The 19871-nt window shown below is 48.1% G+C and overlaps 3 protein-coding genes across 6 annotated transcripts in view; 2 read left to right on the forward strand and 1 right to left on the reverse strand.

Moving 5' to 3' along the window:
• Positions 1–5780, forward strand: part of NCOR1 (nuclear receptor corepressor 1) — a 55931-nt gene extending 50151 nt beyond the window's left edge. The window contains exons 41-47 of one of the 2 annotated variants that reach the window (XM_032130293.1): positions 19–242; positions 660–797; positions 1058–1200; positions 1761–1814; positions 2079–2300; positions 2585–2767; positions 2939–3126. In XM_032130293.1, the coding sequence (XP_031986184.1) occupies positions 19–242; positions 660–797; positions 1058–1200; positions 1761–1814; positions 2079–2300; positions 2585–2767; positions 2939–3126 (1152 nt within the window). Of the gene's footprint in view, positions 1–18; positions 243–659; positions 798–1057; positions 1201–1760; positions 1815–2078; positions 2301–2584; positions 2768–2938 lie in introns of both variants that reach the window. The other variant, XM_032130292.1, reaches the window with a different exon arrangement.
• A 1148-nt stretch (positions 5781–6928) lies between these two features.
• TTC19 (tetratricopeptide repeat domain 19) lies at positions 6929–10205 on the reverse strand. The gene is made up of 10 exons (XM_032130294.1): positions 10007–10205; positions 9851–9924; positions 9671–9781; positions 9519–9557; positions 8989–9045; positions 8711–8772; positions 8494–8588; positions 8145–8299; positions 7702–7864; positions 6929–7240 (listed from the first exon to the last, which is right to left on the reverse strand). The coding sequence occupies exons 1-10, from the start codon at positions 10188–10190 to the stop codon at positions 7107–7109; spliced, it is 1074 nt and encodes a 357-aa protein (XP_031986185.1). The 5' UTR covers positions 10191–10205; the 3' UTR covers positions 6929–7106.
• A 61-nt stretch (positions 10206–10266) lies between these two features.
• Positions 10267–19751, forward strand: ZSWIM7 (zinc finger SWIM-type containing 7). Of its 3 annotated transcripts, none has more exons than XM_032130297.1 (6): positions 10267–10359; positions 10855–10955; positions 12651–12672; positions 15039–15141; positions 18943–19047; positions 19482–19751. In XM_032130297.1, the coding sequence occupies exons 2-6, from the start codon at positions 10877–10879 to the stop codon at positions 19596–19598; spliced, it is 426 nt and encodes a 141-aa protein (XP_031986188.1). In that variant the 5' UTR covers positions 10267–10359; positions 10855–10876; the 3' UTR covers positions 19599–19751. The 3 variants fall into 3 exon arrangements, with proteins under 3 accessions (XP_031986188.1, XP_031986190.1, XP_031986189.1); XM_032130299.1 differs by having other exon boundaries at positions 10276–10354; positions 10854–10955; XM_032130298.1 differs by having other exon boundaries at positions 10284–10454.
• Positions 19752–19871: the final 120 nt, after the last annotated feature.

A 19871-nucleotide genomic window follows, 5' to 3' on the forward strand; every position in this document is an offset into this window, starting at 1 on the left:
TTTTTTGGTCACATCCAGCAAATTATCACACAAGACTTTGCTAGAAACCAAGCAGCTTCTCAGGCCTCTTTGCAGCCTCCCACCACTACATTCCAGAATTCCACCCCTGCTCCAACGCCTGTTTCTGGCCGGGCAAAGACCTCGAACCGCTACAGCCCCGAGTCGCAGTCGCAGCCTGTGCACCACCAGCGCCCAGGGGCCAGAGTGTCCCCTGAGAACCTCTCTGACAAGGCCAGGGGAAGGTAATGCATGGATTCAGTCTAACTGCAAGTTTAACTGATGCCCAGATATGATATTGATATAAAATAGTGCAGTAATCTTGGTGCAGATTGGAAGTAAAGGCACCTTTTGGTCTTATTTTTAGGCAGAGTCTGTCTCCTATTGTTTTGCCAATTGCTTGGCTCCATAACATAACTGCTTTCCCTTTGCTACTTCTGATTATTTCCAGTCTTTAGAGGGCTGAAGACGTTTAATTACTTAAAACCTAGCAGAGTTGTTATGGATAATTCAGAGTCATCTTTTTAAGATTACCAGGCTTACTAAAGCATGTAACATATAACTACACATAAGCAGTTATGTAATTCTCCAGTTGCTACATGAGTTAACTACTGCTATACATGCATTGAGAGTAATTATCTGTCTCTGAATTGTGGATGTAGGCCTGGAAAATCTCCAGAGAGGAGTCATGTCCCTTCAGAGCCCTACGAGCCAATCTCACCACCTCAGGTCCCGGTTGTACATGAGAAACAGGAAAATGTTCTTTTGCTTTCCCAAAGAACTGAGCCTAGTGAACAGAGGTAGGTGTAAAACTGACTTGGGCTAGGATACCTAGATTGTTTTTTACTTTATTTTTAGATTATTTTTTAATTTATGTATGAGTTGTTTGGTTTTTTAATTCAAGCTTATTTGTCAGAGTGCTGCTGCTTAAGCAAACTCAGTTATTATGGAGCCCCACGGTGTTCATATGACTGTTGTGGTTTCTGCCTGACTGCTTTTGGGAAGATTTAAATGTGCACCTTACAAGTTCTGTCTCTTTGACACGTGTTGGTCTTGGCAGGACTGACTCTCGCTCTCCAGGCAGTATCAGTTACCTGCCTTCGTTTTTCACCAAACTTGAGAACACTTCACCAATGGTAAAATCCAAGAAACAGGAGATATTTCGAAAGCTGAACTCATCTGGTGGAGGTGACTCTGACATGGGTATGCAGGTCTTGCCTTTTCACTCAATTTTTTCAGCTTAAGCTTTATGTGACTTCCACCTGCAGATATCCTGACCTAAATATGTTCAAATAATACAAATTAATATAAATCTATGACTATAAAACACATATAATAATTTATGGCCACAGAACTGGAAGATTGTTAGATTTTTTTTTTTAATGCTGTTTTATGTAGGACTGTCACATTTAATCTTTTTAACAATTTGAGAAATGAAAACCACATAATTAATGAGAGAGTTGTTAAAACCTGACATTATTCTAACTAACTGTGTGTTTGTAGTTTGCTTTGTATCAACTTTAAGTAATGCACATTTTCCTTTTTGGAAAGATGTGTTGAAACTAAATGGTTTGTGTTTTTTTAGACCTTATGATTGTCTGTTAAATGACATTTTAATATAGTTCCAGTAATGAACACTGACATGGTGGAATATGATACTAGAACTATATTTTTGCTTTTTTCTTGTGCAGTAGGGCTACTGGTGCTCACTTAGTGATCATCAGTACTGAAAAACTCAGTGAAATGTTGTGTTTTATTTGCAGCAACTGCTCAGCCAGGGACTGAAATATTCAATTTGCCAGCAGTCACTACCTCAGGTAAGTTCTTCAATAAAAGAAACAACATGTGTTTCAGAAAAATGTAGTATCTTTAAATATCTTAAGTTTTTATTCTCTGGGGAGTCCAGTAAAAGAGGAAAATGGTGAAAATTTAAACACTAATATCCTACAAGAAAACTTGTTTGCTGCACCATAAGGAAAAGCAAAATGACCAAATCTTTCCCCACACCCCTTTTTAATTTCTCTGAGATGCGTTTTTTGCCTCCCTTCCCACCTTTCCCTGTGTTTTCTCTTCTCTCCCAGGTGCAGTCAGTTCTAGGGGTCACTCCTTTGCAGATCCTGCCAGTAATCTGGGTCTGGAAGACATTATTAGGAAAGCACTGATGGGAAACTTTGATGACAAGAGTGAGGAGCACGGGGTCGTAATGTCCCAACCCCTTGCAGTGGCTCCGGGCAGCTCCAGCGCCGCGGTACCAGCGAGTAACGAGACACGGAGGGAAGAAGCCAATCCATCTCCAAATTCAGGTATTGCAACTCCCAAACATCCCAGGGCCTTAAAGAAAATAAATAAATCAAGGGTTTGAATAACCTGGTGTCACTGAAAATCACTTTTTTTCCTCTGGAAGTGATAGAGGTGGTGTTTGCGTTATCATCCTGGATTTTCCAGGATCCTGTGACAGCACTGATGGAACAGGAAAAGGAGAACCAGGTGTATTGGATACCTGAAGCTTCTCAGTGCTGCCTGATAATTTATAGAAACAAACAAAGGCTAAAATGTGGTTGGTGAAATCTGTCCCTTCTGTTGCCAGGTGGGGCAGTCAGCAAGCAGAAACTCATTGGCAAGTCAAACAGTAGGAAGTCAAAGTCTCCAATTCCTGGGCAGGGATATTTGGGAACTGAAAGACCTTCTTCTGTCTCATCTGTACATTCAGAAGGGGACTACCACAGACAGACTCCAGTGTGGGCCTGGGAAGACAGGCCTTCATCAACAGGTGAGGAATGGGCTTCTTTCAGAGAGCTCAGATGTTGTACTGTAACGCTGGATAATTGGCCAGATGTTTCCAACATGTGGGGGTTTTCTCAAATGGATTTTCTGCTAATTGTCACAACCCAAGCCAACACAGATCTCTCAGAACAGCTCGTGTTTTTGCCTTTTGGTGCAGGTTCCACCCAGTTTCCGTACAACCCTCTGACCATGAGGATGCTGAGCAGCACCCCCCCAACCTCCATCGCCTGTGCCCCCCCGTCCATGAGCCAAGCAACCACTCACCCACAGAACAGGATCTGGGAGCGAGAGCCTGCACCACTGCTTTCAGCACAATATGAGACTCTGTCTGACAGTGATGACTGAACTATGCAGATTATTATTTTTTTTTTAATTTGCGGGTCAAAAAAAGAAATCTATTTTTGACTTGTGCCCACAGAGACTTTCCGAGAGAGCAAGGGCCACACAATGAAGAATTGATGGAGAGTCCGTGAAATGCCTTCTGCACAGGCTGTGTGTTGGAGGATTGTGGTCGAGAAGGTTGACTTACTAAAGATAAATATGTAAAGAGTTTTTAAAAATGTGGACTATTCCTGCTCTACATCTATTTGTAAAGAAAACCATAATGTCTTTTAAATCATTCTTCTGTAAATAGAGAGTACTTTTTGCAGTGTTTTTTTCCCTTGCTATAGTATCTGGTGTACTTATGTTCAAATCATTGCCTAAACTTTGGGGGTCATTTTGTAATTTTTTTTAAGCATTTTCTCCAGTGTAGAATACTCTTCATAACCCTAGCCTCCCTCTCAGCCTAGCCTAACCAGAACCCCAGCCTCCCAACCATCATTGCCCATTTAATGCCGTGCCACTTCCTGCAGGCATTGTGCTTTTATATAATTTTTTTTTCCCTAGACACACTTTCTCAGTGGTGTTCAAGCTCTTGTGAAAATGTTGATTTTTAAGACTGACCCCTTAGTGACTTCTGTACATTAACATACTCCGGTTCGCTGGAATAAGATGATATATTTCTTTGGAATTTTAAATTCTGCCACATTGTAAATTTTTGGTGCAGTTGGTTTTATTTAGCAACACTGCAGAAATATTATTGCATGGGTATGTTATGGTTCATTTTTAAAAGGTTAAAGAAACAAAAAAAGAACAGCTTCTGGAGGCATACCTCACTGTTATGCACACTGGGAATTTTAACTGTGCCCTAAAGCCTATTCTTAGTGTTCTCTGTTTCTGCATTGTATGCAGTCAAAACAGGCTACTAAATTTTACTGTCATATTTAACCACAGCAAATGGCTTTTCTGAACAGAGGCTCTGGGTGGGTTGATAAATCCTTTAAGAAGAAAAACCTCCACATCCCAAGTTTAAATAAAACAAAGTGCTTTTATAGAATAATTGAGCAACACACGAGTCAACTACGTGGCTTCTGTTACAACCAGTTCGAAATAGGTACTGTGATTTTTTTGCCTTCCTCCAATCTGATTTTAAAATCTTTATGTAATAATTATTTTGAAGTCTGCGTCCCGGTCCCTGTCCCTCTAAGCAAGCTTTTGGTGGAAGTCCTTACAAATGCTTGGCTTAACTCCTGAAGTGTGCAATACTTGTTAGGGTGATTTTTATTTTTAGATTGTATATGGTACTAGGAGAGTCTCCTTAATCATTCATCTATCAATGCTTGCTATGGTATGCTTGTAGCTCATGTACACATCCGTCTGGGTAACGATGTCACAGGGTGTCCTGACATCCATCTCCAAAAGCATCTTCATTTTATGCTGCACTGACCTCAGGAAGTGAATTCAAATCTTCCAGGGTAGAAGGACTGATTCACAGATAGCACTGAGAGGGGGGGTGGCGTGGTCTGTCAGATTCCAAACTGCTTTTGCATCTCATTGATCAACAGGGTCTTTGCCTTCGAGTTATTTTCCGTGAAAAGTATTTTGGGGTTTGCCGCTGTATTTGTGATGCGTTGTATGGAAGGTGTAACGCAGTGTGTAACCTTGAGTCGTGTGGCTCTGCATCCCTTCAGGGACTGTGGTGATCCACTTACAAACAGGAAGAAGCACAGAACTATTTATCAATAGCAAATTTATTTTCAGTCCTTTATGGAAAGCCTTTTTGCCCCAAGTGTGGGAAGCAAAATTCCAAAGGAACTCATTTGGAAACTTGACACTGTTGAAAATACAGAACTATTTTGCTACTTTTTTTAAAACACTGCATCAGAGTAGACCCGTTGGCAGTCTTAAATCTTCTTGCAGTCTTTCTCTGAGAAAGATTTCTCTCATCCTCCCATCCTTTACCCTTCTGGCTTGAAGCAGTGAAGTTTTCATCCTGTTTGTAGACCTGTGCTCTTATTTTAACTTTCTTTTTGTTCCCAACAGCAACATATACTGGAAAACGAGTTGATCTGCCCTTTTTGTAGATTTATATTTGGAGTGGAAAGTTAAGTTCCATTCTTAAACTCACTCGTTCTCACTTTCTTAGTGTAACAAATACAATGTGAAAGAGGCATGTACAGACAAATGTCTTTGCTACCTGTACAGTAAGTATAGCATGTTCATTGCAAAGCTTCATGTTACTGCTGCAGCAGCAGCAAGATATCCAAAGTAGGATAGTCACTATCTCCTAAGATACAGCTTGAGTGGCATTTGCACATAAAATGTTGCTGCTTTTTTTGTTTGTTATCCAAGTTTTAACTTCTCCAGTGTAAAAACCTCTCCAGAGCCTAAGTTAGGGTTTACCACAATTCCAGTAATCTTCAAGTATGGAATTACATCTGCCCTGTTTCAAACAGGAAGGTGTTTGTAAGTCATGTTTACAAAGTGTAGTTTACTACAAATTTTTACCTGATTTCTGATCAGCGCTTTCACAATGCTTTCATCTTGATATGGTTCGTGATTCTGATATGAAATCATTTAAGACTTGAAAAACCCATGCATCATAATTTCCACACAATGTCTTCACTAGACAGTGACTTCTGGATTCAGACCAATCAATAAAGGGGATCAGTTCTCCACTTGCTTTTCCTGTGTCTCCCTCTTGTTTTGCAGCATCAGGCAAGACCCTGCTCCCAGGGGTGCTGCAGGGTTCCCAGGTAACACTGCTGTCCTCCAGGCTCTGCCACTTCAAACCCCAAACCCAGCACTCTAGGGAGGGTTGGCTCTAATGTGCCAGAGCCTTTCTCTCAGTACAGCCATATTTTTACTTCCTAGCTTGCTGAGAACAAAGCTGTGTATGTGACTGAAGTTCTCCAGCTTCAATGAACTTCTGCTCTAGAAAACCTGTGTGCCTCCTCCTCTTAGCTCAAAGTTCAGCAGAGATGAACCTGCTACTGTAAGTAAATTAACAGTGATGTAATTACACTGAGGGTTGTACCAACTAGCTGCAGTTCTGACAACTGAGAGGTTAAACTTGTGCATGGTTAGTGACAAAATTAGTTCTACTATCATAAGTATGGATTTGCTAATTTCTGGTTTAATTCTCTTTCTTTAACATCAGGCTTCCTGGCAGGGCAGAACTGAGAAATTCTGTTGTCTAAAGCAGCTGCTCATACTTGATTCCCATGAAGGCACGTAGCTGACAAAGCTGGGTTTGTACACACCATCTTTTCCAACAGGAAGCCTCAGCATTCTAGCACTGACCTATCCAAGAGAGGAGGACAGCTTTGGCACTCTGTGTGCTCTCCACTGGAGCCAAGAGTTTTATTTCTGACAACAGCTCTGCATGGTAACAGTCTCAGCCCTCCTCTGAGAGGACAAGTTCTATCTTTGGATGCTAAATGAAGAAATACACTTGATCTTCAGGTAACCTGTTGGACCAGGACAGGGAGCTACAGCTCTGTTGCAGTGCAGGTACAGCCTGGGAAATGCTCTGCTGAAGTTCAAACACACTGAACTGCAGCACTGATAAAAGTGTAGCCCCTGTTGTGCTGTTCAACGTGTAAAGAATGAGACAATTCCTGCCTGTTCCTCTTCAAGACTTGCTCTAGGACAGCTATGTTTTGAACCTGAGCATTTCTGTGAGCAGGCAGGAGTAGCAAACTGCTACTCCTTGATTTTAACACAGGTTTTAATACCAGGCCAGACTTGCACTTAGGCAGCCAAAATTAAATCACTTAGCACAGTAGGTCAGTCAAACCACAAACTACACCACACATTCACACCCTTAAGATTTCACACCTTTATTTTGGGCTGTTAGGCAGTGGCAGCCCCTCCTCTTAAGCAGTCCTGAAACTCCTCATTGCTGTTTCTCTGGAGAATTGCACCGAGCTGGTCCCAGGCTGCCTGTGCTGACCAACCCTTGCTGCCTTCACTCACCTCAAGGTTGGACTCTGTGGCCAAACTTACTTGGAGCCCTTTCTCCTCTTGGCCAGCTCAGCTAGTTCCTCCTGGATATGCTGGACAGAAGCAGCATCTCCCTTCTGCTTTGCCTGCTTGAGAGCTTCTTTGTACACTTGTTTTGCTTGCAGGAAATCTTCTGTAGCAAGAGGGAAAAGAGGCCTGGCTACCCAGTTCCATCACCCATTATCACGGCCCCCTCCTGAAGCTGATCACATGCAAAGGACAAGGACTACCTGGAACACATCAAGACCTAGGGAGGTTCAGAAAACATCCTGACAGGTTGCCAACTCTGAGAGCTGGAGAGCAGCAGTGATGATGGGACATGGTGCTGCTTCAGCATTAAAATCTTGTAGAAACAAATGTCATGCATGCCTTGTGTCCTTTTGGAAAAGTTACTGAATGCATGGGAAACAAGATCTCCTGGCAACCTTTTGGGTCAGGCTAAATTCAGTTTGTGAAAGCAATTCAAAGTCTGACCTACTGCTTAAACTAAAACTAATAACCCCAAACCAGCACTATAGCTCAGCCCTACAATACAGATCCAGATCTCTGCAGTCAGCACAAGCTCAGTGACAGGCTGGGCATTCATTCACTGACCTTTGTGCATCAGGATTGCTGCCAGGTTATTGAGCACCATGTGCTCCTCGGGGTGCTGAGTGTCCCTTGCCAGCTCTGCTGCCCTCCTGACGTAGGTGAGCGCCTCCTCGTAGTGTCCCTGAGCATCCAGCACCGTGGCCAGGTCATTCATCAGCACCACACTCTGCACCAGGAGGGAAAAGGGAAGCTTGTGGAGCAGTCTGGGGCAGCAGAAGCACCACATTCATTCCCTGTCCCACTAGGAAAAGCAGCATTTGCCAGAGAAGCTTTCAGTAAGAAAGTGTGCTGTATTTCTGTATTTGCATGCTCGTCCTTCCTGGCAGGAAACCAGCCTCAGGTAGTGCTGGCCATGTCTGAGGTCACCAGAGCTGCTCCAGGGCTACCTCATTCCCTACAGATCAGCCTTTCCTTCCGTAGTGTCCAGCTACTGCTGTACAAATCACCTGTGGGTGAGTCTCTCCCTGAACATCATTTGATATCTGCAGAGCCTTCTCATACATTTTTTGTGCTGCTGGGAGCTCACTGATGTTCAGGAGGTAGCGGGCATAGGAGTCCAGGCTCATCCCAAGCAGGAGCCGTGTGTTGGCCTTTTCTTCAGCTGCAAACAGAGAGGAGTGAAGTGATCACTGCCACAGGATCCAGCATGAGCCTCTATCCTACCACAGCAAGAAACTCAGGCAGTGTGAAGACAATGGATTGACATGAGGATGGTGCTTAGGCAATACAGAAACAACATCAAGGACAGGCAAATGGAGAAAAGATGAGAAGCCTTTGGCAGGCCAGGCTGCCCACCTGATAAGACATCCTCAGGCAAGTCCTTTTCCTTGGCAATCTTCTCCTCTAGTGTCAGGATGCAGAACTGGTAGCCAGCTACAGCTAATTTGTGCCTGCAAAGTGCAAAGCAAAGCTCCTTCCATCCCTGAAGGATCCCTCATTAAAGAGCCTCTGCTTGGCCACCCCACCACCACTGCAAAGCTGAGATGAAAGCAGGTTCTTGCTGGGAACTCACTGGTTTTGAGCAGCGTAGATACTGGCCAGCTTGAGGGACATCTCAAGGATGGCGTTGTCATCCTGCCAGGAGGACATGCAATGCAACTGTTAACACTTCTTGTATTTCCCCAAAAGAAACACCATTTTCTCAGAGAGTTTAGACCCTAAAAATCCCCATCTTTTTGACTCCAGAGCTGCCATCCATTACAGTATTGCCAATCTCCAGTAAGAGGCATTGCAGCACAAGAAATAAGGTAAAGAGTAGGGCACCACTGGCAGCCTCTCAGAAGAACATACCTCCTTTGTGTCCCCTGCAAGCATATAGCTCATAGTTGCTTTGTAGAGCTTTTCTGCCTGAAATGAGAATTTTGAAGAGCATTTTAAAACAAAGCAGAAGCAGACTACGGGGAGGGGCATTTTTTTTGTGGCATTGACACTACATCAAGACCAGAAGGGCTGACCAAAGCCCAGTGGTACTGAACCAGTGGGTTCTTTCAGTTTCTTCTTGAGCACTGCTGCAGCAGCCAGACTTTTACCCTGTCTGTGTGAGCTCCTTGGAGCAGCCATCTCCCTGCTCAGCTGCAGCATTTCACAGTAAGAAGTACTCCTTCCCTTGCACACCGTGTTGGAGCTCAAACCTTAACCGTGAGAGCATCTTTCTTAACGTGATGTGCTCATGGGACTGCAGTCCTGAGGGGGATCATTCTGCTTTGCACTGGGTGATCTCTGCTCTCAGTCTGCAGCTTGTGCCAGCACCCCACACCTTCGAGACCACGCACAAGATGTCAACCTCTAAAAATCCAGAGGGAAAAACCAGAGTTACTCACATTGTCCAGCTGTCCCTGCATATAGGCCACGTTCCCCATCTGGAAGAGACAGACACTGCTGAAGCTCCACCAAGGCAATGGCGACGAGCCTCAGCCGCTTCTCCTTCTCCCTCCAGCTGCACCCCGAGCTGGGCCCAAGCCCCGCTGCTCACCATGCTGTAGGTGTAGATGACGGCCTGCCTGTTCTCCTCCTGCTGCGCCCGCCGCAGGGCCTGGTGCAGGAGCTGCTCGGCCTGGGCCAGCTCCCCCTTCACGGCGCTGAGCTGCGGGGGGACGAGCGCCGGTCAGCGCCGGGCCCCGCGCAGGGACCGCCCGCGGGCCCCGCACCTCACCTTGGCTCTCTTCAGCAGCAGGATGATGGCGTCCTCGCCGTCCTCCTCTTCGTGCCGCGGGAAGAGGGAGAACCCTGCGGGGACAGGGTGCTGGGTGCCCGGTGCTGGGTGCCCGGTGCTGGGTGCGCGCTGCCCGGTGGCCGCCGCCCCTCTCACCTCCCAGGAAGGCCAGCGCAGCGCCGGCCGGCCGTGCCCAGCGCGGCCGCGCCAGCCCCGCGGTGCCGGTGTCCCCGCGGTGTCCCCGGTGTCCCCCTGTCCAGACGGGCCGGGGCAGCGGGGCGGGGCAGCGCCGGGGGCACAGCCGGGACAGGGCCCGCGGCAGCGCTGCCGCCGCCGCCATTCCGAGCGGGCCCTTTAAGGGCGCGCGCGCGCCGTGCGTGACGTCACCGCGGGCACGGGGCGCTGCCGTGACGTCACGGCCGGAGCGGTACCGGGAGCGGGAGCTGCTCCCGTCGGGAAGAGCACCGGGAGCGGGGCAGGGAGCGGGGCCCGCCCCTCTGCCCGGCCTGGTGAGGAGCGGCCTGTCCTCTGCCGGGCTCCTCAGCACGCGAGGGACGCGGAGCGGGGCGGACAAAGATGAGCGAGGGGCTGGAGCATCACCCAGGAAAGGCTGAGGGAGCAGGGGCTGCAGAAAGGGGATCATGTGTGTAAATCCCTAAAGAGGGGTGACAGGAGGCTGGACCAAGCTCTGCTTGTCCGGCAGTGGCACCAGAGAAACGGGCAGAAGTGATGCCCAGGAGGTGCCACCTGGACATGAGGCGGAACATCTTCTTCCCTGGGCAGCGACCGGTCCCTTGCACCGGACCTGTGTTTATGTGGGGGCATCTCAGAGACACCCGTGTGTTTGTGGGGAACCGTGTAAAAAACACGTTTTAAAAGTTGCCGAGGGTGCCGTTCCTTGGCCTGGTTGCTGGGTTGGGATAGAGTGCCCAGATAAACCCTCCCGATGCGCAGTGGCCGTGGTGACCCCAATGATTTCCCACTGTCTCCTGTCTCGTTCCCAGGGATGAGTCCGGCGCCAGTGGGATGGACAGTAGTACCTTGCCAGCAGTAGCAGAAGAGCTCTTGAGAGAGATCAAAAAGGCTTTTCAGGAGAGCTCACACGGTACGTGAAGGATCTCTGCAGGCAGTGGCCAGGAACGGGGCCTCTCACACCCCCACGGAGTGATCGGGCCATTGGCCTCCCCTTTCTTACCAGACCCTCTTGTCTCAGGGGTGGCCTTTCTGTCCCTGTTTGTGACAACAGACAGGTGTGAAGCACAGATAATGAGGAGCAGCCCCTTCTCGAAGTCAAATTCAAAAACCACACCAGTTTGCACACTTTTTTTTTTGAATGTGAGACATAGGGGTAATTCTGCTTCTTAGAGCTCCTGGTGCACGTGGTCACACTTGAGGGATGATAAATTAGTGCCTGTGGCAGGAATTTTGCTGTGCCCTCTGCACTGCTGGTTCTATAGACTTCACCAATCCCAAAACTTAAGAGTTGGGAAGGGAAATTTCCGAAACCCGTTGCCTGTCTGACCGGCAGAGGGGGTGTGCTGGTGATCCCAGGGCAAGGAACAACTTCCCAGTGCTTCAATGAAACGAGCACAAGCCAGCAGTGACATCCTGGCCAATTCCAGCAGCTAGTTAAGAACAATTACCTTCACTGCTCTGTGACCTGTGCTAAGAGAATATTAATGTTTGTGTTTACTGGATGAGTTGCACAGAATGGCTCTTCCTAAGGAAAGTGTCTGCTGAAGGAATATTTTTAACTGCACAAAACCCATACAAATAAGAATTCAGATAAATCTGTCTGAGCACTACATGGGAGTGAGGGATGGGCAGAAACTTCATGTCTCAACTGTCAGAGTGACAGCTTTTTGGCAGCCTTGCACTGTGGCTCCTGTCAATTTAGAGTAGATCCAAAATCTACATGTGACTTTTAAAAGAGCTTTATAAATCCTGTTCTGAAGTATGCAAAAAAAAAAAAAAAAAGTGGTACTAAAGCAGAGTGGTACTAAAGCACACTGAGACAGAGCTGTGGAGACAAAATGATCGATCCCTTTGCAGAATTAAATTCAAATAAAGCTGGAAAATTCAAACCGACAGTGCAAGTCATAGAGAGTATTTTGAATTGTTGGAAGAAAAAGATTTTAAAGTCAAAAATCCAGATCTTCCAGTGGGATATGGAGACAGAATACACTGTGTCCCCTGGGTGATAACAGAAAGATCAGACTGGACAAGCAGAGCCTGAGCTGTCAGCTACAACAAACACACTGCTTTGCTTGAGTGTAACTTTCCATCTTAACGAGAAGTTCCAATAAACGAAGACACAGCGTTTCAGTGGGCTGTATTAAAGGCCATAAACCAGTGGCGCCCTGCAGGACTCTGCTGGGAAAAGAACAACATTTTTAAAGTTGTGATGCCAGAGCTCTCAATTCATGCCAAGAGAGTTTCAGGGAAAATAATATATAAATGTATTTTTAACCAGATTCTTAAAGTGACAGAGTAAGACGCTGAGGCCTCCTGCCTTTTATTGTGTGCTTTTAAAAAGTAGGATGTCATAAAAGAAAGTACATTTGGGCTTCTGCATTTCTTCTTAAAACGAATCTCTGCAGTTGTGATTGCTGTACTTGATAAGTGCCTTAGCACTGCCATCATGGATCATTTTGCTGCTCCTTGTTGCTTTTTTGGTGGCTAGAGAGGATGGTGAGAGCCCTGCAGTTCTGTGTGTCCTCTGGGGATACCCTGGGGGGACAATGATCCTCCTGTGATGTGAAATTCTGCAAAATCACGTTTCCTTTTCTTTCTGTTGCAGTCCCTGATGACCTGCTGCTGGGGTGAGTGTCTTCTGCTTCAGTTCCTGCCCCAAGGCCCTGCTGAAGGGCACTTGGTGGTCAGCTCTCATCTTGGGGCTGCTGGTTTTCTCCTGTGTTTGACCAAGTGCTGCTGAAACACAAAAATGCTGCATGGTTTTGGTGGTGGTGCAAATGAAGGTTCTGAAGGGTTTTTTTCCAGAGATTCATGAAATTAAGTCTGTATCACTGAATTTCCTGTGATGACTTGCTCTAATTTAAACCTGAGCTCTGAGTCCACTCTCAGATCTGGAAGGAGTTAGCTGTGAGAGTGGACTGTTCCAGGGTGATTCATCCCTCTGCCTTCCTATCACTGTGAGCACCCTGAGGTCACTCCTGCTGTTTGAGTCATGGGCATGTGTGATAGAGAGGCAGAAGTGTTCTTATCATCACCCTGCACCAGGGAATTGTTAACGTGGAGATTGAGAGTTTTCTTCTGTTGAGGAGCAGTCTCAGGTCAGGTTTGTCACCCTTGTGAATACTTCAGTCATTCCCCATCGGTGATCCAAGTTTCACAACTTCAGCCCTCACCAGTTGGTGTTGAAGGCAGAGAACAGGCATTGTCACAGTGAAAGAGACTTTTCAGATTCATCTTTAACCTTGTGCTCCTGCCTGCCAGGGGATGAGATCACCGGGAACCCTCCAGGCCTTAATGCCTTTGCCTTAAAGTTATCTGACACTTGTGAAAGGTGTGCTGCCTCCCTCTCCTGGGACCACAGTGGCCTTTGAAAGGTGGGATTAGATTTGACCAGCCTCGTGAAAGCTTTTGTTTCCTTCTCCTCAGAAGAGAAAAGAGAAAAGAAATTCCTTTGTTAAGTTTAATAATGGTTGGGTGGTAACTCTTGGCAGCCAAATTTCCATCAATTCCCTGCAACCGGTAGCTCAGAAGTATTCTGATTTAATTTCCCAAACTCTTCCAAATCTCCAAAGTCCTTGAATTTTCTGTGGGCATTTCCTGTTGAACTGATATACGCAAGAAAAGAATTCCCTAAATTTGAAAAGAGTTCCTGAAACTCACTGAGCTCAGCCCCCTTCTAGTCCCAAACCTAATCATCAAGGAATGTCTTATGTGGAGCATTCCCCCACCCACCTCCCCGCAGCCCTCAGAGGGAGCCAGCCGTTTTTGCCTTGAGTTTGTGCAAGTTTTGGTCTTCCTGGAATCTGTCTGTCTGCTTGGCTGCTTATCAATGAGCTTGACTCAGCCGTGCTGGGGCTCTGCCTTGCTGTGTCCTCCCTGGACTTGGAAACTTTCCCCTTTCTCTTGGTCTCCTGCTCGTGTTTGGTGCTATCTTTTCATCACTGCTGATTTCCTTGTTGTTTACCCTTGGAACCAATCTAGACTACACAGAGTTTTCTCAGCAGATGAAAGGTCTGTAAAGTTAACTGAGTTGCCCCTGAGCTCTTTGGAAACACTCAGAGCAGCTGGATTTATTGGTCTAAAATAACTTTGAAGCCTGTGAGCTGCCTGGACAATAGGCTGAAGGTGCAATGTCCATATTTAACACACACCTTATCATATACCCCTGCACAGCACCAGCAGGAGATAAAATCCCCCTTGCAGGGATGTGCAGTGGTGCCCATCCCAGGCACTCCTTCATCCATAAATGCTGTGCATCCCTGCACGTGTCCTGCCTGAAAGGGAAAGGGTTTTTAGGGAGAGTGGAGGGACATAAGGCACGTGCTGCCCCTGGGTGTTTATCTGGAATAGCTTGGCTGTCCCGAGCCCTGCTCGTAGCTGGGTCACAAATGCAAAACTGATGCTAACTGGTGTCTCCATGTGCAGTGGAGTGTCTTAAGTAATTCCCTGATGCTCTCCAGCTTCCTCCTGATGCAGTTTGGTGGGTAGGGAAAGGATAATTTATCCCTCAGTTGTGACTGTGATGGAGGAGATGTGATCACTACAAAATGACTCACTTGTTCCCCAGGGTTTGAACTGATTTCCAAGAGATGAGGAAGGAGCCCTAGTTCCTATTGCTCCAGGAACTATGGATCATCCTTGCTCTCTCCTTTCTCCAAGGAGATACGTGGTCCATGCCTGGAGCTGGGATTTAAGACCACCTGATCAATCCTCTGATCCAGGGCAGCGCATTCAGGACAGCCTGGAATTGCAGTTAAGGTGTCCCAGAGCACGAGCCCCTTTTCCCCTGAGCACTGCCAAGTCTGGCTCCATGTGATCCCCTAAAATCCCTGTTTGTGCCTTTTGTGCCCATGGGACATTTTCACAGTTACTGCAACAAGGAAAAATGTCTTTCTTTTTGCAATGGGCACCTTCTGGGCTCCACTGTGCACTGGGGCTGAGCCAGGTGGTCTCCTTTGTGCTGTGACCTAACTAGAGACACATTCTCTTCCAGGTTGAAGTTCATTTTTGGCCCATCTGCAGTCCCAGCTCTGGACTTGGTGGATCAGCGTTCTGTCACCCGAGTCATTGCCCCCAGTGGAAGGACTCTGTACCAGGTACATGCTCCTCTTTGCTCTTGCTTTCTGGTGGTTTCCAGCTGGCATTTGAGCCAGTGTTTTCCTGACTTGCAGAGCATGGATAAACACAGAGAGAACACCAATGTTTTACAAGCTCCTGAAGTGACACTGGAGAGCAGCAGCCACAGGCTAGAATTAAAGCAGCACGGTTCAGTACCATTTTCTTTGTGACTCCCAGCCAGCCAGAGACAATTTATGTGTTTGTGGGCATCACAGTCAGGAGGAAGTTTTCCAGGGACTGCTAATTTTGCTTTATTACCCTCATCCTACCCAGCAAAGGAAGCTCTTCCTCTTGACCAGCTGTACACAGCTCAGTGTTATCTGCCATCACTGCATTTCTTTCCCCTCTTGACCTCTGCTTGGCAGGGCATCTTTGCTGCCTGGGAGGAAGCAATGCAGGCCAAACCCGTGGGTTTCATTCTGGTTCAGTGTAGCCAAGTCTGTGAATCACAGAAACATCTCCATGAAATGGCATTTTGGGGAGAAGAGCTCACCTCAGCCCTAAGATCAATTACAGCACAGGAGTGAGGAACAAGTAGAACATTTCCAAGTATCCCTTCTGCAAAGGACCTTCTCTCCTCCCCTGGAGGTGCTCTGGGGTCGTGTAGGGTGAGAGCAGAGCTGTGAAGTCAGGCCTGGCTAAGGGCACAAACCCTTCTCACGTGTTCAGAGCTTGCACATGGAGCCTTTATCACTTCTGGGGCCATGGAGAGGACATGGGCCCCTCCAGAGCGACATGAATCATAACCAGGGCTTGAGAACACAGCCTTGGATTCCAGTTGAGGGCTTGCCTGTGGATGTTTGGTAAAGCCTAGGAAGCTTCCAGCACTCTTAGACAGCAGCTGCCTTGCTGATTAATTGAATGCTCAAAGGCTTTCCCTTTTTTACTGTTGCTTGTCTGAAAATGCCACTGGGCAGAGAATGGTCACACTCTCCTTGCAGAGCTTTGTCAGGCCCTGCAGGCTGAGGCAGAGCTTTACTGGGCATCAATTAATATCTACTGATGTTAATAATGGGCTCCACTGGTGCACACTGAAAAGGAACAAGTGTCAGAACTGCTCTCCTGCCTCTGCAGAGAAAGGGAGCCTCTGGTTTCCATGTGGAAAAAGAACCCCTGGACAGGAGGGTCAGGGAGTTGATGCAGGACAAACCTAGAGGAAGCAGGTTCCTGTGTGCCTCCAGCTGCATTCCTCTTCAGTGGAGCTTGATTGCTGATTAAGGCCACGCTGATGAGTTCATTAACAGAGGAATCTGAAGAGATATTTTATCCGGGGGTGTGAGGTTGGTGCCATTGTGAAATTCTTCCTCATCACAGCTGTCTCAGATGCAGAAACAAAGAGCAGAATCTCCCCTGAGGCTGCTGGCTGGAGCAGTGACAGGAACACGATCTGGGCTCCTAGAAGCCGAACCCCTGGGTGGGACACTGCACTGGAGTCCTGGCTCTTCATTCCTGTGTGGTGTAGGAATGTGTGGAGATGTCCCCCAGCTGAGTGCTCCTGGGGAGAGGGGCATCCATGGCTGCCTGGACACTGCAGAATCATCCCTGTTAATTATCCCCCACAAAGTCAGCCCTGCCATTTGCACCCAGATGTGGTTGAGCTGGAATGTGAGGTGGTGCTTCCACTTGCAGCTGGGTCTGGAGAACTCTTTGAGGCCGTGAGGTTGGTTCTGTTGTGAAACTCCTTTGGGTCATTACAGCCAAATCTGAGCTGTTGATAATTCCCTATCACCCAGCACATCTTAGGTCCTGCTCCAGGGGAGGAAGGCTCTGCTCAGACAGGCCCTGTAGTGTAGGCAGCTCTTGCCCTCAGGAGCTGAAATGGGAGAAGAAAGCCCTCAGCAGTCAAATGAAAGCTGTGATTTGTCTCTTAATGCCTGGGCATTAATGCCCTTGCTGTTTAACAGAGGAGCAGCACGGATGGAGTGTCCAAGGGCTGGATGCCTCAGAGCTGAAATCATCCCAAGAGAGCTTGGACAATACCTGCCTTGCTGAGGTCAGGGATGCTACCTGCTGCAGGGACAGTGCAGGGATGGTGGATCTGGCTGATGGGGGAGCTGTGCTGCATGTGGCAGAAGGATTTGGGGCACCCTTTAGTTGTGCCCAAGTGGCAGAACTGCTGAGCTGTGGGAGTGAAGCAGGGCAGAGGCAGTGCTTTAGCCCTGCCAGCTGGCACTGCTCACATCCTGCACTTTTACTGGGATCTTCTTTTTTATTATGTCTTTTTTCATTCATTTCCTAGAACTGTGTGGCAGATGCCCCACGGTGAAAGGTTTGAGCAGCAGGCCCTGGCACAGGCTGTGGTGCTGCCTGCCTGTCTGTCTGTCCATGTGCTGGTGCCTCAGCTGACCCTCCTGTGCTCCCATACCCTGGCAGGGACACCTCCAGGGGGATTTCTCCTCACTGAGCAGCCAGCAAGTGCCCAGGGATGAGGACAGCAGAAGGAAATCTCACCTCAGGGCCAGGAGAGCACCCCAGTGCCTGGCTGGGCTGCAGCTGGCCAGGAACAGAGGCACCTTTTTCTTTCACTCTTTGGATTTTAGATTTTGCCTTATTAGGCAGAGGCTGTGTTCTTGCCATCTGGGTCAGGATAGGGGAACGCTGAGCTCAGCCCAAATCTGGCAGTGTCTGTCTGTGGCTTCCCCCCCTCCTCAAAGGAAAACACTTCTGAAGGAAAGGCACCATCGGAATACTTCATCTTGGAAAAAACAATCAAAGGGGCTAGAGGAAAACAAACTTATCACAAGTGAAACAAACTCAGCCTGCAGTGAAAAGAGGACCCAGGGGAAAGGCCAGACTGAAAAAAAAGTGGTTTACCCTGAAATGGGAATGTGAGGTTTGTGTCCTGGATCTGCTGAGAGTGAGGGGGACTTTGAGGCATTGGCACTTCTGTGGGAGAGCCTGAACTTCTGGATGTTCCCTGTTGGGCAAAAGGTGCAGGGAGAGCTACAGGGGACAGGGGAGGGCTCCCCTTGGAAGTGCAGCTCTGGACCATGAGGGACAATGTTCCTCTGGAGGGGTTTGGAATGCCAGGGATGTCCTGGAGGGGAGCAGCATTCTGCAGAGCTCCACTTCCTTTTCACTTCCTGTGTTTATCTTTGGATTTAGGTGTGTGTGTGCCACAAACCCAGCCAGAGTCTAAAGCCTGGGGTGGGAGAGGGCTGTGATGTGCCCTCAGAGCCCTGGGGCCTGGGCAAGTGTTCTGCTCCTGCAGACCCTTCCCTTGCCGTGGATTGGGATCTTAAAGGAGTTTCCCAAAAGCTGTTTTCCAGTCTTGAAGAAACCAAAAGAGAAATAACAATCCATAGGTTGGCTTTCCTGTATCCTGCAGTCAGCTCCAGCAGTGCACAGATTGCCCCACGCTGGAAACAAAAGCTTCCCTCACCTGTTTGCAGCCCCCCACACCCCTGGTGCAGCCTCAGCACCAGCCTTGCAGGGAGCAGCATGTGGGAAAAGCAGGCAGTGCTGTTCCCAAAGCAGAGATGGAGCAGGGAGGCTTCTCTGGAGACTTCAGCTTTGTTTATTCAGGCAGATCTGGATTCCAGTAGCTGCAGCTGGTTTTGGGAGCAGAACAGCCTTCAGTGGTTGGGAAAGGAGAGGCCTCCCTGCAAGTGCTCAGGGAGACCTGAGGAGCTTCGAGTTTAGGTGGGTCACTGCAGTGTTTGGGGACACTTCTGTACTGTGACACCTCCCCCTCACTGCTGGGTCAGTGCAGACCCAGCCTGAGTCAGAGAAATTAAAGTGAATCCTGCCTCTTGACTCCTCATCTGCCTCTGTTTCAGGTCCTTGGGAGCTCAGGGAAACTCTACACCTGCTACAGCTCCTGCCACTTCTGCACGTGCCCTGCCTTTGGGTTTTCTGTGTTGCAGAAGAGCGAGAGCCTCCTGGTGAGTTCTCTGCCTCATCCCCTGGGGCAGGGATGGGGAGAGGGGACAAAGCTCTGCCCTGCTCCCTGAACCTGAAATTTCCAAATAAACACAACGTGTGGAGTTGGCCATGCAGGCTGAGCACGACCCACTGTGCCACTGGCCTCAGAGCCCCAAGTTTTGGATGCAGCCAGGGCTGGGGAGGGCTTTTGGGGGTCTGCAGTGGTGGGGAGGGTGTCAGGAGCCAGGATCTGTGTGCCAGATCTCTGGATTGCATTGTCCTGGTGGCAGAACTGGGGACACTGAGCACCACCTGTGCCAGGGCTTGGCGTGCCAGGAGGGAACCCCGTCCCTGGGAGGGCTGAGCACTTCATTAAACACATTTTGGGCTGGATGGATTCCTGGTCCAGACAGAGCCTGACATTCCTGTGTTGCTCCTGCTGTTAACTTTGCAGTGCAAACACATCCTGGCTGTCTACCTGAGCCAGGCCATGGGAGCCTGCCAGGAACTGTCTGTGTCTGAGGAGCAGCTCACAAACATCCTCCTGGCTGAGGAAGAGGATGAAGGATGAAGGATTTGGATCACTCTGGGCTGTGTAGCTGGCATTTTTACTATCTACAAGGCTGTCAAATGCTCGTTGTGGCTGGTAGGTTTCTTCCTGTGCTGCAGCCAAGCGTGACATTAATTAGCAGCCTGGCACTGATAAATTAATTAATTAAGCCTGTGTTGACTTCAGTTTCATTTATTTATTCTGTTCTTGGGATTTCTGAAGATGTTTGAACTGATCTGTAATAATTGTGATGTGGAGATGCAGACAGTCCTGCAGTGATCCAGAGATTAAAGA

Source organism: Corvus moneduloides, chromosome 20 (genome assembly GCF_009650955.1).
Source record: "Corvus moneduloides isolate bCorMon1 chromosome 20, bCorMon1.pri, whole genome shotgun sequence".
NCBI lineage: Eukaryota > Metazoa > Chordata > Aves > Passeriformes > Corvidae > Corvus > Corvus moneduloides.

Bases quoted from the DNA above. Each gene is read 5' to 3' on its own strand.
- TTC19 (XM_032130294.1), bottom strand. From the start codon at position 10,190: ATGGCGGCGGCGGCAGCGCTGCCGCGGGCCCTGTCCCGGCTGTGCCCC. The intron at 8,589-8,710 runs GTGAGTTCCCAG...TGCACTTTGCAG, and splicing joins ATCTACGCTGCTCAAAACCA to GCACAAATTAGCTGTAGCTG. The intron at 7,865-8,144 runs GTGATTTGTACA...CTCCTGGTGCAG, and splicing joins AGGGAGAGACTCACCCACAG to AGTGTGGTGCTGATGAATGA.
- ZSWIM7 (XM_032130297.1), top strand. From the start codon at position 10,877: ATGGACAGTAGTACCTTGCCAGCAGTAGCAGAAGAGCTCTTGAGAGAG. The intron at 12,673-15,038 runs GTGAGTGTCTTC...ATTCTCTTCCAG, and splicing joins CCTGATGACCTGCTGCTGGG to GTTGAAGTTCATTTTTGGCC. The intron at 19,048-19,481 runs GTGAGTTCTCTG...TTAACTTTGCAG, and splicing joins AGAAGAGCGAGAGCCTCCTG to TGCAAACACATCCTGGCTGT.